The sequence below is a fragment of the Ranitomeya variabilis genome, chromosome 5 (assembly GCF_051348905.1).
Source record: "Ranitomeya variabilis isolate aRanVar5 chromosome 5, aRanVar5.hap1, whole genome shotgun sequence".
NCBI classification, from domain to species: Eukaryota; Metazoa; Chordata; class Amphibia; order Anura; family Dendrobatidae; genus Ranitomeya; species Ranitomeya variabilis.
The window spans coordinates 36848989-36864924 of NC_135236.1; the positions used below are offsets into that span (position 1 = coordinate 36848989).

The 15936-nt window shown below is 40.2% G+C and overlaps 1 protein-coding gene across 1 annotated transcript in view; it reads left to right on the plus strand.

Annotated features, from left to right (window-relative positions):
* Positions 1-15936, plus strand: part of PILRA (paired immunoglobin like type 2 receptor alpha) — a 201247-nt gene that overhangs the window by 166585 nt on the left and 18726 nt on the right. The window contains exons 4-6 of the mRNA XM_077261660.1: positions 12757-13122; positions 14613-14717; positions 15229-15253. Coding sequence (XP_077117775.1) covers positions 12757-13122; positions 14613-14717; positions 15229-15253 — 496 coding nt within the window. The remainder of the gene's footprint in view (positions 1-12756; positions 13123-14612; positions 14718-15228; positions 15254-15936) is intronic.

Genomic DNA, 15936 nt, shown 5'->3' on the forward strand with positions numbered 1-15936 from the left:
AATAGTTTTTTTCTATAAAAAAAAATGTTTATTGTGTAAAAGCACCAAAACATAAAAAAAAGTGAATTTGGTAATCATACTGACCTGAAGAATAAAGCTGCCTTATCAATTTTACCACACAATTCCTGAATTACTGATTTTTGTTCATTCTGCCTCCCAAAAATGGGAATAAAAAGCGATCAAAAAATGTCAAGTACCCAAAATTGGTATGAATAAAAACATTAACTCATCCCTCACATGACATTGTCAGCCAAAATATTGAAAAATTAGAACTATCAAAATATGGCTATGCAAAACTAGTTTTTGCAAAAAAGTGTCTTTTAGTGTGTGACAGCTGACAAAAACAAAAAATTATTTAAATCTGGCATCACTGTAATTGCACCGACACGAAGAATAAAGCCTTCTAATCACTTATAATGCATGAGGAACGGCATAAAAAATAAATAAAACCAATCCCTCACCTGCTGTTGATTTTTTCATTCTGCCTCCCAAAGATCGCAGTAAGGCTCAGCGCACATTTATCCTGTGCTCTATGCTGAGCGTTTACACCAGGGTTTCCATGTAAATCTCTGAAATATATGGTTCAAATGGATCCCTGGCAGAAGATTCCCTTTAATGAGGCAGATTAAGACAATGTGGATGCAGTCTGGCCTGTGATCTGGCATTGTCAACGTTTTTAGGCATGTCTTCAGCACCAGTTTTGTGCACTTTTGAAAGGAAGGACAATGCTGAACAGAGGCCAGACAGAATCCAGAGTAATGCTGCTGACTCTTTATAGTGAATGGATCCCTTGGGGGTTTCATCCGAATCACGTCACTGGGAGATTTAGATGGAAACCTTGATATAAGTACTCAGCGTAGAGCGCAGGATAAATGTGAACCAAAATGTTATGTAAAATGTTCCCAATAAAAGCTTCAGCTCAATCCAGAAAAAAAGAAAGTCCCCACTCAGGTCTATCATTTGTCAATGGAACAAATAAGTTACTGGTAGTACAAAGGCTCTGGAAAAGTGAAATGTCTCCTTGTACCCCAAAAGAAATTCAGCAAATTCTGTACTTCCAAATGCAAATACCCCCTTCCCTTCTGAGGCCCAGTGTGCCTAAACCACATTTAAAGTCCACAAGTTTGGCATTTTGTAGCGATGAGAACCCATCTAATATACAGGTGCATGTCTCCAGAAGCATAAGTTGGGCACTACAACATACTGGTCACTCCAACATACTGGTCACTATAATGGCAGTTTGTAATTTTCACTCAGCAATATCCACTGCTGCTTGTTTCTGGAAAACACCAGTTAGTGGGAATTCTGCTGTTATTCTAGTACTTAGGGGGTCTGTCTACAGAGTCCAGAAACTATGTTAGGAAAATCTGCGCTGCAGGAATCAAATGGCTCTCCATCTCTCCTGCGTTTTCCTGTATTGACAAGCAGTACTGTACAGCCACATATGGGGTATTTCTACATTTAGCAGAAATTGTGGGACACATTTTGGAGCCATTTTTACCCAGTTCCCAGTGTGAAAATGTAAAATCTGGGGCTAAATCTAAATTTTGGTTGTAGAAATGTAATTATTTTTTTCTTCATTGCAGAATGGTTCTGTGACCCACCTGTGGTGTCAATATAATCACTGGACCACTACATGAATTCATTGAGAGATGCAGTTTGTAAAATTGGGTCTTTTATGGTTTTTTTGTTGTTTTCACACCTCAGGGGCTCTGCCAATATGACACTGAACCCTCAAACCAGTCCTGCAAAATCTGTAGTTTTTGACCACATATACTCAAGAGAAATTGCACAAGGAATATTGGTTTTCATTTTCTCCTGTTATCTTTGTGAAAATAAAAAATTTGGGGTTTAAACAACATTTTTGTGAGAAAAATTAATTTTTTTTTTTTGTTTTCATGGCTCTACATGATAAACTTCTGTGAAGCACCTGGAGGTTCAAGGTGCTCACCACACATCTGGATACATTCTTTGATGAGTCTAGTTTAAAAAATGGGGTCACTTTTGGGGTGTGCCCACTGTTTAGGCACATCAGGCTCTCTCCAAACACGACATGACAATGGTACCTGAAGACCATTCCATCAAAACCTGAGTTCCAAAATGTTCATCTTCCTTTCTGAGCACTGCCATGTGCCCAAACAGAGGTTTTTCCCCATATATGTAGCATCTGCGTACTCATGAGAAATTGCCCCCAAAAATTTGAGGTCCTTTTTTCATGTTACCATGTGAAAAAGAAATTGAGACTAAAAGAATATTTTTGTGGGAAGATTAAGATTTTTTGGTTTTCAAGGTTTTATGTTATAAACGTCTGTGAAGCTCCTGGGGGGTTCAAGGTGAAAGCCACACATCTAGATAAGTTCCCTGAGGGGTCTAATTTCCAAAATGGTGTCACATGTTGGGGGTTTCCGCTGTTTTGGCACATCAGGGGCTGTCCAAACGCGAAACGATGTCCGCTAATTATTTCAGCAAATTTTGCATTAAAAAGTCAAATGGCGCTCCTTCCATTGCAAACCCTGCTGTGCGCCCAAACAAAGGTTTTACTCCACATATGGGGTATCAAAGAGAAATTGCACACCAAATTTTGGAGTCCATTTTTTCCTGTTACCCTTGCAAAAATAAAAAAAATTGGGTCATAAAATTTTTCTGAAAAAAAGTTAAATGTTAATTTTATCATTCCACATCCCAAAAATTCCTGTGAATTACCTGAAGGGCTAATACACTTCTTGAATGTGGTTTTGAGCATTTTGAGGGGTGCAATTTTTTGAATGGTGTCCCTCTTGGGTATTTTCTGTCATATAGGCCCCTCGAAGTCACTTCAAATGTGATGTCGTCCCTAAAAAAATAGTTTTGTAAATTTGGTTGGAAAAATTAGAAACGTTGGTCAATATTTAATCTAACAACAAAAAATCTTCCAGAAATTGTGCTAATGTAAAGTAGACATGTGGAAAATGTTATTTATTATTTTGTGTGACATCTCTCCGATTTAAGAGCATAACAATTAAGGTTTGAAAGTTTCCCACATTTTCATCTTTTTCAGTAATAAACGTAAGTCGTGTGGAATAAATGTTACCACGATCATAAAGTATAATATGTCATGAAAAACAGTCTCAGAATCACCAGGATCCATTGAAGCTTTTTTAGAATTATTCCCTCATAAAGTAACAGTGGTCAGAATTGTAAAATTTGGCCTGGTCATGAAGGTGAAAACAGGTTTGGGGGCTAAAGGGGTTAAATACTTTAACCCCTTCCCGACATGCACCAGACATACACTGCTCTGCGGGAGCTGCATTCCCACAAACAGCAGTGTATGTACGGCGGCACAATCATGTGGCCTCACGCTGAATGCCGCAGCGATTGGGTGCGGGTGTCAGCTCTTTATGAGAGCTAACACTCCGCAGCAGCACCCACAATCGGTGCTAGCACTGATTGTGGGCATTTAACCCCTCTGATGCCGCTGTAAAAAGTGACAGCGACATAGTGACCGCGATCACGCTATCCTGATGGTCACCATGGCCGCAAGTTGGATGCAGGGTCCTTCAGAGTCCTGCATGGAATGTGGTTTGTGAATGCTTGCAGAGAGCAGTCACTGACATGCCTCCTTTCCTGCCTGTCAGATGCTGATGTGATCTTTGTGTGGAAACTTCCTGAAGAAGAAGCCATGAGCTTTGAAACGCGTTGAATAAACCACCTGAACACCTTACAACTATATCTGGATTCATTATTTGACACAGCAGCGCAGATTTTATCCACATTTATCTACTATAACGTCTCTAAGAGGTCGCAGCGCCGACCTGTGGATCTGCAGCAGCTGACAAATTACACGCTTTTACTTTGCACCATCAGGTGAGCAGTTCTCTTATAATTCTTTAAGAGCAGTCCTAAGGATAAGACCCTATATGCGCTTTTTTGTCTCCTATTCTTCTATATTAGTGAACCCAGAATAAGGCAGAGCAAAGTTAACCCTTGAGATGATCTGCCCGGAAAAAGGGCAGACAGAATTAAACCCTGAAACGGATCCATTGAAGCATTCCAGAGTTATGACCTCATAAAGTGACAGTAGTCAGAATTGAAAAATTGGCCCGGTCAGGAAGGTGAAAACAGGCTTCGGGGTGAAGGGGTTGACCTCTTACACCCGAGAGTGGTTTTCACAATTTTCCATCTTTGAATTTTCGTGCCCTTAAATCACAGAGATATATTACACAAAATTATTAATAAGTAACATTTCCCACATGTCTACTTAACATAAGCACAATTTTGGAACCCACATTTTTTTTGTTAGGGACTTATAAGGGTTAAAAGTTGACCAGCAATTTCTCATTTTTACAACACCATTTTTTTAAGGGGCCACATCACATTTGAAGTCACTTTGAGGGGTCTATATGATAGAAGATACCTAAAAGCGATACCATTCTAAAAACTGCACCCCTCAAGGTGCTCAAAACCACATTCAAGAAGATTATTAACAATGCAGGTGCTTCACAGGAATTTTTGGAATGAGGAAAAAAAATAACATTTAACTTTTTTTCACAAAAAATTTACTTCAGATGCAAACATTTTTTATTTTGTCAAGGGTCACAGGTAAAATTTACTCCAAAATTTCTCCTGAGCATGCCGATACCCCATTTGAGGGAGAAAACCACTGTTTGGGCGCACGGCAGAGCTCGGAAGGGAAAGAGCGCCGTTTGACTTTTGAATGCAAAATTTGCTGGTACAATTGGCAGATGCCATGTCAGGTGTGGAAACTATGCCTAAACAGTGAAAATCCTCCACGAGTGACACCATTTTGGAAACTAGACCCCCTCAGGGAACTGATCTACATGTGTGGTGAGTACATTTAACCCTCAGGTGCTGCACAGAAGTTTAGAACGTTGAGTCGTCAAAATAAAAAAAATAAAAAATTTCCCCACAAATATGTTTTTAACACAAAATTTTGCATTTTCATAAGTGTAAAAGGAGAAATTGCACCATACAATTTGTTATGCAATTTCTTCTGAGTATGTCGATACCCCATATGAAGGAGAAGACTTCTGTTTGGGCGCACAACAGGGTTCAGAAGGGAAAGAGTGTCATGTGACTTTTAGAATGTTAAATTTTCTGGAATCATCAGCAGACATCATATCCCATTTGAAGATCCGCTGATGTGCCTAAACAGTGGAAACCCCCATAAGTGACACTATTTTAGAAATTAGACCCCTCAAGGAATGTATTTAGTTGCATGGTGAGCACCTTGAACCTCCTTGTGCTTCATATAAGTTTATAATGTTGAGTTGTCAAAATAATAAAATCACATTGTCCTCACAAAAATGTTATTTTAGCCCCAAATTTTGCATTTTCATAGGGGAAACAGGAAAAATTGCACCATACAATTTTTTGTGCAATTTCTCCTGAGTAAGCCAATTCCCCATATGTGGGGGAATACTACTTTTGAGGGACAGTACAAAGCTCAGAAGGGAAGAGGCGCCATGTTGGAGTTCAGATTTTGCAAGAATGGTTTGAGGGTGCCAGGTCACATTGACAGAGCCTCTGAGGTGCCAGATCTACCGAAACCCCCTATGCGTGAACTCATTTTACAAACAAAACTCCACAGTGAATTCATCTAAGGCCGGCGTCACACTCAGCGTAAGACAATACGGTCCATTTTTTACGGCCGTAATATGGCCGTAATACGCAGAAAAGTCCCCAAAATAGTGGTCCGTATGTCATCCGTAGGCAGGGTGTGTCAGCGTATTTTGCGCATGGCATCCTCCGTATGTAATCCGTATGGCATCCGTACTGCGATATTTTCTCGCAGGCTTGCAAAACCGACATCTAATGGATTTATGTGCTCAAATGGTCGTTGAAAAATATATACAGTATATATATATATATATATGTCATTGAGACACATATATATATATTCTGTATTTATATTTAATTCAGCGCGAGATATGTGAAAAGCCGCTAATTCAATTGCCGGCTTTTCATTTCTCCTTCCCAAACCCGACAGGATATGAGACATGGTTTACATACAGTAAATCATCTCATATCCCTTTTTTTTTGCATATTCCACACTACTAATGTTAGTAGTGTGTATGTGCAAAATTTGGGTGCTGTAGCTGCTAAAATAAAGGGTTAAATGGTGGAAAAAATTGGGGTGGGCTCCCGCGCAATTTTCTCCGCCAGAGTAGTAAAGCCAGTGACTGAGGGCAGATATTAATAGCCAGGAGAGGGTCCATGGTTATTGGCCCCCCCTGGCTACAAACATCTGCCCCCAGCCACCCCAGAAAAGGCACATCTGGAAGATGCGCCTATTCTGGCACTTGGCCACTCTCTTCCCACTCCCGTGTAGCGGTGGGATATGGGGTAATGAAGGGTTAATGTCACCTTGCTATTGTAAGGTGACATTAAGCCAGATTAATAATGGAGAGGCGTCAATTATGACACCTATCCATTATTAATCCAATTGTATGAAAGGGTTAAAAAAACACACACACATGATTAAAAAGTATTTTAATGAAATAAACACACAGGTTGTTTTAATATTTTATTGCTCTCGCAATCCATCTGAAGACCCTCGCTTGGCAAAATAATAAACCAACAATATACATACCCTCTGATGAACTGTCAGGTCCCACGAGGTAAATCCATCTGAAGGGGTTAAAATATTTTACAGGCAGGAGCCCTGCTAATGCAGCTGTGCTCGTGCCTGTAAACCCCGGGGACTGAAGGAAATGTAGGTCAATGACCTATAGTTACCTTCAGTCACGGTGATGCGCCCCTGCTGGCTGTCCTCATGAACTGCAGCCTGGGAACTTTTTCCCACGCTTGAGGTCATATGAGGACAACCAGCAGGGGGCACATCACCGCGACTGAAGGTAACTATAGGTCATTGACCTACATTTCCTTCAGTCCCCGGGGTTTACAGGCACGAGCACAGCTGCATTAGCAGGGCTCCTGCCTGTAAAATATTTTAACCCCTTCAGATGGATTTACCTTGTGGGACCTGACAGTTCATCAGAGGGTATGTATATTGTTGGTTTATTATTTTGCCAAGCGAGGGTCTTCAGATGGATTGCGAGAGCAATAAAATATTAAAACAACTTGTGTGTTTATTTCATTAAAATACTTTTTAATCATGTGTGTGTGTGTTTTTTAACCCTTTCATACAATTGGATTAATAATGGATAGGTGTCAGAATTGACGCCTCTCCATTATTAATCTGGCTTAATGTCACCTTACAATAGCAAGGTGACATTAACCCTTCATTACCCCATATCCCACCGCTACATGGGAGTGGGAAGAGAGTGGCCAAGTGCCAGAATAGGCGCATCTTCCAGATGTGCCTTTTCTGGGGTGGCTGGGGGCAGATGTTTGTAGCCAGGGGGGGGCAATAATCATGGACCCTCTCTAGGCTATTAATATCTGCCCTCAGTCACTGGCTTTACCACTCTGGCGGAGAAAATTGCGCGGGAGCCCACACCAATTTTTCCCGCCATTTAACCATTTATTTTAGCAGCTACAGCACCCAAATTTTGCACATACACACTACTAACATTAGTAGTGTGGAATATGCAAAAAAAAAAGGGGATATGAGATGGTTTACTGTATGTAAACCATGTCTCATATCCTGTCGGGTTTGGGAAGGAGAAATGAAAAGCCGGCAATTGAATTACCGGCTTTTCACTAACACCGCTGCGTATTTCTCGCAAGTCACACTGCTGGTCCGTGTGGAATCCGTATTTTTCTCGCCCCCATAGACTTTCATTGGCGATTATTTTTTGCGCAATACGGTGACAAACGCAGCATGCTGCGATTTTCTACGGCCGTACAAGACCGTATATTACGGATGCGTAATATACGGCTGATAGGAGCAGCCCCATAGATAATAATTGGGCCGTGTGTAATGCGTTTTTTACGGACGTATTTTCGGCACTCATACGTCCGTAAAACTCGCTAGTGTGAGGCCGGCCTAAGGGTGCAGGGATCATATTGACACCACATGTGCCTCCACAGAGCTTTATACTACTGAGCGGTGAAGAAAATATAAATTACATTTTTACGACTAAAATGTTGTTTTAGCCTCAAGTTTTTAATTTTTCTAAGGGCTAATAGGAGATTTTTTTTTCAACAAACTGAGGTCCACTTTTTCCTGAGTGTGCCAATATCCTACATGTAATCAGGAAATATTTTTCAGGCACAGTGCAAAGCTAAGTATGCAAGGAGCACCAGATTATACTGTTATGGTTTGCAGATGCCATGATCCACTGGGAGAGCCCCTGAGGAGCCAGAACATCAGAACCCCCATAAGTGACCTCATTTTACAAACTACACCTCTTAATGAATTTATCTAGGTGTGCAGTGATTATATTGACACCATAGGTGTGTCACAGAATTTTATGACATTGGGCAGTGAATACAAAATAATTACATTTTTACCACCAAAATTTAGTTTTAGCCCCAGATTTTACTTTTTCACACAAGAAGTGGGTAAAAAATGGCACCAAAACATGTCCCACAATTTCTACTAAACATGGCAATACCCCATATGTGGCTGTACAGTACTACTTATCCATACAGAGAGACTCAGGAGGAACAGAGCACTATTTGTCTCATGGAGCATAGATTTTCCATATACAGAGCCCCTAATTGCTAGAAGAGCAGAAACCCCCTCAAGTGACCCCATTTGGGAAACTTTCCCTCTTGGCGAATTTATCTATAAGTGTCGAGACGATTTTGACTCCATGGGTATTCTCCAGAAACAAGCAGCAATGAATGTTACCGAGTGAAAATTGCAAACTGCCGTTGTAGTGACCAGTACATTGCAGTCACCAGTACATTTTGCCCAACCCATGCTTCTGGAGGCATGGACGCATAAGTTAGGTGGGCTCTCATTTCTTCAGAAATGCCAAATGTGGACGCAATATGTGGTTTAGATACACTATGGGGCTCAGAAAGGAGTGAGGGCATTTGGATTTGGGAGCACAGAATTTGCTGAATTTCTTTTGGTGGGTGAGGAGCCATTTCGCTTTTCCAGAGCCTTTGTGCTACTAGAAACAAGGAAGCACCCTATATTTCCGTGAACAGATGACAGACCTGAGTGGGGACTTGCTTTTCTGTGGATTGAGTTGAAGCTTTTATTGGGAACATTTTACATAACGTTTGGGATCACATTTATCCGGTGCTCTCTGATGACCACTTACTTTGTGGTTTCTATCTAAATCTCTGAATGACTTGATTAAGATGAAACCCCTAAGAGATCCATCTATAATAATGAGGCAGCAGAGCTACTCTGGACTCCATCTGGCTTCTGTTCAACAATGTCCTTCGTTTCAGAAGTGCACAAAACTGTGGCCGACGGCACTTTTATGCAATCCTAAAAAGACGTACACCACGGGATCGCAGGTCAGACGGTGTCCACAGTGCCTCCATCTGCCTCATTATAGGGAATCTTCTGTGGGGTTACGTCCGATTCACATATTTCAGAGATTTACACGGAAACCCCGGAGTAAGCGCTGAGCACAGAGTGCAGGATAAATGTGAGCCAATCCTTACTGCAATCTTTGGGAGGTAGAATGAAAAAATCATCAGCATGTGAAGAATTGGTTTTATTTATTTTTAATGCCGTTCCTTGTGAGGTACAAGTGATTAGGTGACTTTATTCTTTGGTCCGTGCAATTACAGCAATACCAGATTTATATCAGGTTTTTATGTTTGGCTGCTGTCACACCCTAAAGGATGCATTTTATTGCAAAAAATGGTTTTTGCATCACCACATTTTGAGACCTATAATTTTTCCATATTTTGGCCCACAGAGTCATGTGAGGGTCTGGTTTTTTTTGCGGGATGAGTTGATATTTTAATTGGTATCATTTTCAGGCATGACATTTTTTAATCGCTTTCTATTCCAATTTTTGGGAGGCAGAATGAACAGAAACCAGCAATTCAGGAATTTCTTTTGGGGGGGTTATGCCGTTCCCTGTGTGATAAAGCAGTTTTATTCTTCAGGTCAGTATGAATACAGCGATACCTCATTTATATCTTTTTCATGCTTTGGCACTTTTATACAATAAAAACCATTTTATAGAAAAAGTAATTATTTTTTAATCACTTTATTCTGAGAGTTAGAACTTTTTTATTTTTCCGCTGATGGAACTGTATCAGGGTGTGTTTTTTGCAGGACAAGATGACGCTTTCAGCTGTACCATGTTTATTTATATCCGTCTTTTTTATCGCGTTTTATTCCACTTTTTGTTCGGTGGTATGATAAAGCATTGTTTTTTGCCTTCTTTTTAATTTTTTTATGGCGTTTACATAAGGGGAAAATGTTATAGATCGGGATGTTGCGGACGCAGTGATACCAAATATGTGTACTTTCATTGTTTTGTTTTTTTCATTCAAATATTTATTTAGAGATACAATATTTTTTCGCAGGATGATCGCTTCTACAGCATAGGGATGTAGCTGCATCCCCATGCAGTATAAACTGTCAGCACTGCACTGACAGAGAAATTTGCTCATCATGCACTGGGCATGATCAGCAAGTTTCCTAGGCCTGAGTCATGCTTGCTTCACTTACACCTTCCCGGTGAGGCGCCCTTCACCTAGTCATCGGGACTGCTCCCCCCACCATATACGGCGACCACAGATTGCTCTGCACCCACCCTATAAGACAAAACCCGGCATATAAGATGACCCCCGACTTTTGAGAAGATTTTCAGGGGTTAAAAAGTCATCTTACATGCCGGAAAATACGGTATATTTAAAGATGATAAAAACAAGATGATCATATATACTGCAAAAAGTAAATAAGTAAATAATACATGTAAATAACATTGGGGATTTAATTAACCCTAGTTTGGTCAAAAGAGTGTAAAAGTCATCCCACACGACAAGGTGTACTCAACCAGGATGGACACTAACTCTTGTAGTTTACCTCATTATGTATCCACATCAAAGTAGATGGGGCAGAGTAAGAACCAGTCCTCTGTGTTTTGCACCTGTCCATGTAAAACTATATAGACTAAATGCAGTGCCCAAAAAGAGAGAGCCATGGACCTGTATGTACAAAGTACAAAAAAACTAATCTAAAAACAAAGAAATGAGCCGGAACACATGTTGGTATATGTGTAATGTGTAGGTGCACATTCATAATGTGACCATTAACAGAAAGAACCTAGGATAAAGACAAAATGAGAAAATACCCTACAGTAAGTAAATAGTAATAGTACATGGAAGTAACATGGGGGTCTTAGTTAACGCTATTTTTTCAAAAAAGCATAAAAGCCTTCCCACCACAGCAAAGTGCATGCAATCGCAATGGACCCCAACTCTTGTACAGGGTGGGCCATGTATATTAATGCACCTACATAAAATGGGAATGTTTGGTGACATCAACTTCCTATTTGTGGCACATTAGTATATGGGAGGGAGAAAACGTTTCAAGATGGGTGGTGACCATGGCGGCCATTTTGAAGTCGGCCATTTTGGATCCAGCTTTATTTTCTCCAATGGGAAGAAGGTCATGTGACACATCGAACTTATTGAGAATTTCACAAGAAAAATAAAACAATGGCGTGCTTGGTTTAACGTAACTTTATTCTTTCATGAGTTATTTACAAGTTTCTCTTTGTTTACAGCCATTGACTTGTCGCAGAGCTTAGCACATGAGGAGCAGATAGAAATTGTGTTGATCTCTGGTGAACACAGTACCTGGGTCATTGCAGCAGATTTCAATGCTACACACCCTACGCAAGAAAACTGTCACCATTCCCATGTTATTTAGGTGTATCCATATAAATGGCCCACCCAAAAAAGTTTGCCTCATCACTGAACATAATATTCTGTGTGAACTGAGGGTCCTGTTCCAATTTTTGTTTTGCCCATTCTGCAAATTCAGTGCGCCGATCTGGCATCAGTCGAACATCCCTTCGGCGGATATTAGCTACTCACAAATGGCCCCCTTACAAAATCCAGCTGCTGCTGCAGCATCTCAACCAGGATGACTCAGTCGGTGTGCTGAATTTGCAGAATGGGCAAAACAGAAATTGGAACAGGACCCTCAGTTTACACAGAATATTATGTTCAGTGATGAGGCAAACTTTTTTGGGTGGGCCATTTATATGGATACACCTAAATAACATGGGAATGGTGACAGTTTTCTTGAGTAAGGCGTCTTGCATTGAAATCTGCTGCAATGACCCGGGTACTGCGTTCACCAGACATCAACACAATTTCTATCCACTCCTCATGTGTTAACCTCTGCAACATGTCAATGGCTGCAAACAAAGCGAAACTTGTAAATAACTCATGAAATAATAAAGTTATGGCAAAACCAAGCACACCATTGTTTTCCTTGTGAAATTCTCAATAAGTTTTATGTGTCACATGACCCTCTTCCCATTGGAAAAAATAAAGTTGGATCCAAAATGGCCAACTTCAAAAGAGTAACTAACTAATCTAATCTTTTAAGAGGGGGACAGGAATGCAGATATCTGAGAAACCTTAATTTCAAGTCAGTGGCCCTAAGTTGGATGATTGAGCTCATACAGGCCTTACGACATGGGGTTTGGGAGAAAAAGAAGCAGGATAAGAAAATGGCAAATATTACAAAGATTCAGAACTTTGCAAAGATTGATCAATAATTCTTAATCAAATTGGTAAATAAGTATATGTGGATTAACGTGTAGAGTATGAACCCTGAGAGTCTGTAGTATGTCTTCATAGTCTAATGAATCACTTTTTAAAATTGGAATATTTTTATTCATTGTGTTTTTCTAGGTTCTCGGTCCTCTGCGCCATTTACTGTAATGCAGCCACATAATATCACAGGTCGCGAAGGAGACTCTATAACGCTCACCTGCTCTCACAGCCAATACCAAGAAAATGATGTCCTCTGGGTTAATATTTACTGGAGAGCGGGCAATAAAAGTGGCCCTTATGTCTACCACCCCTACAAAGAAATGGTTCATTCCAGTTATAAAGACAGAGTAGAAATGAAGGGAGCAGCGGATCTCCACATACGGGGGCTTCAGACGTCAGACGATTCCATGTATTACTGCTTTGTGATGCTCAAACTGTGCACCGGAAATAGTGAATACCAAAAAATAATTCAGCATGGAGAAGGAACCAGGCTAATTGTGAAAGGTAAAAAACAATGCCTATAAACATTTATGTACTTAATTTTACCTTGAACAGAATTAAATACTGTAATGACATCAAATTAAACAGCTGAAAGAGCAATAAACATAAAAAATGGAATATAAAATAAACTGATACTCCTTTGGTAAATTACTTTCCAGCTTTGACCTACACACTAAATAATATAAAGTAGGCCAACACTAGTAGGAAAGACTGAATTGGCAGAAGGAACATATGCACTGGAGAGAGTTCAAAAACATCTTTACTCACAGAAGGCAATGAGCTTGATGGTTACATTGTGTCCCAAACGGAAACATAGTGGTCCTACACGATCTCACAAGAGGAAGTAACTTGAACCAAGGCAGGAAGTTTTGCATTTACAACAGTTCGCTTGCTGGCACTCTTCTCGGAAACGTCTCCTTCTTACTGGGAGACTCAATCAGAGCAGCACACTTCCATCTCTTGGTAGACATGCTCTGCTGTAGCTTTTCTGGAATTCTTCAGCCCTCACACAGTCTATTTTCTGAAATCAATAGTCTCTCACTCTTAAGGGGAACCTGTCTTGAGGATTTCTCAATATAACACAAAGATATGGCCATAATGGCGCTATTACACTGATTAAATTGATACCTTTGTTGAAAGAATCCGATCAGAGGTATTTTTTGTCATAGTTTTACATTTTATTTCTGTGCATCAAGGCTGTTGGAGTAGTTGAATCTTCTTCAGCTCTGGCCCCTCTGCCTGCCTCTTGTGTTTCTACAGGTCATTATTTAGTAACCTGTCTTCATTCTGAGATTTCGAGCTGCTTCCATCATTGGGTGGGCAGTGTGTGAGCAGTGTGAGATTTCACATCTGCTTTTCAGGTCTTCAATAAAATGCGAGCAGATCTTGATCCGAACATGCGCCGACTCTGGCATCATTTTATTGAAGACCAGAAGACTGAATCGAGCAGTCTTCCCACACACAATACTTTATCTTTTGTAGTAGGGCACTTCAAGTAAAAAGAGCTTTAGGCAACAATGCATGACTAGAGCTGTAATCACTCAGTGTTTGACCTTGGTGAATGAAAAGTAGTGTCTCCTGCCACTAACTGTCTTGCTCACTACATTTTTAACAGTGACCTCATTGTGGTTTTAAAGAAAAAAACAAATACTCATCTAATGGGCTCCTGGCATTCCACCTCACATCTGCACATGTGCCCTTCCAATCTCCTTGGTACCCTATTTGTGGGTGATTAATGTGACAATACTATAGGACAGTATGTACATGCCAGTATCGATGAGTGGACATGCTTGAGCCAAAGTTGCTCATTTGTCAATTATTGTGTGGTTAATGACTTCAGTGGAGAAACCCTTTAAAGCTTTCTATAAGCATTATAGAGAAGCTCATCACAAAAATAATCTTTGTGTATACATATTGTACATTATAGATATTTTATGAGGTGGCCTCCATGATTCATGTACAATCAATCATTTTTGTTATTCATTCTTCTACAGAAACTGAGAATGGCCTTGGTGACTACCAACTAGTGATCATTATTTCCATCTCTATGGCGGTCCTGTTGATTCTGTGTGTGATATTGATTATCTTGAAAACCAAAGGTAGGAGAATTATGTACTCAGTTCCAGGACAGCCTTCCATCTTAATGTTTATAGTATAGAGTCTTTTTCAAGAGAGTTGTGTTGAGCGTTAGGGTTTCAGTTGATGTTTTCACGGGTCTTCCAGCTTTATTTTTCTTCTCATGCACCAAATCCTCATTTTGTCTTGCACTCTACTGAGTCAGTAGATGAGACCCATACTCGTCTATTTGGCCCCACTTTACCAGACCACGCCTATAATAACAGAAGGTGGAATGAGGTTTTTTTTTTTCTCTTTGCATTTGCAAAAATCCCCCCAAAAACAGTTTTGTTAAGACTGTAGAGGAGTTTGATTTCCCGAGGATAAAACCGGAACATGAAACAACAGTGTATGGTTTGTTCTGCCCTTGCCAAGAACCCTCTTTTTGCTGTTGGGTTCATTTACTTTACTCTGTATTTACTTTCAGTGCCAGACAGAATACAAAACTAGATGTAGAAATCTATTCTATTGGCTAATTCTGCTTATATTTTTTAGGAGTCATTTGTAAAAAGAAAAATGTGTAAGTATCACGATCCCATCCTAAGCAATAAATATCTAGTGCAGATTGTTCCCTTCGGCACAAGGGCATTGGCCACATCATTTTATTCACTGAAATAAAAGCACAAATAATCATATATTATTGCTCCTATCTTAGGGTTATGCACAACTTTGCACATATTATTTCATTGCTTATTTGCTTCTTAAATGTAAAGTTATGAAAATTTCTAAATAGTCTTCATTAAAGGCAACATGTCACCTTGGAAATAGGAATATATGAGTAATCTGCAGGTACACAGCACTACGATGCTGCCCGGCCTCCTTACTGAGAGTGCCTTTATCGGGAGAAAATTAATTTATTTCCTCCCAGGAGCCAACGGTTTTCAGTCATGGGGTCATGCATGACGTGGCCAAAGCCATCACTCATTATAGTGTGACCAGCGGCTGTAAGCACACTCCGGCATATTCATTGACAGCTGGCAATGCAATCTTTGCACAATGTGCTGTCAATCACCCAATGCTGGGAAATAGTTCAAGCCCCTTCTCAATGTATAGGGGGCTGTGCTGTAATTGGTCACTATATTCTGTACACGCCTCTGTGACTGAAAGCTGGTGTCTCCCAGGAGAAAGCTAGTTCAATTCTCCTGGTACCCGCACTTTCAGACAGCCAGGAAGCATTGTTATGCCATTAACCTACACATTTAA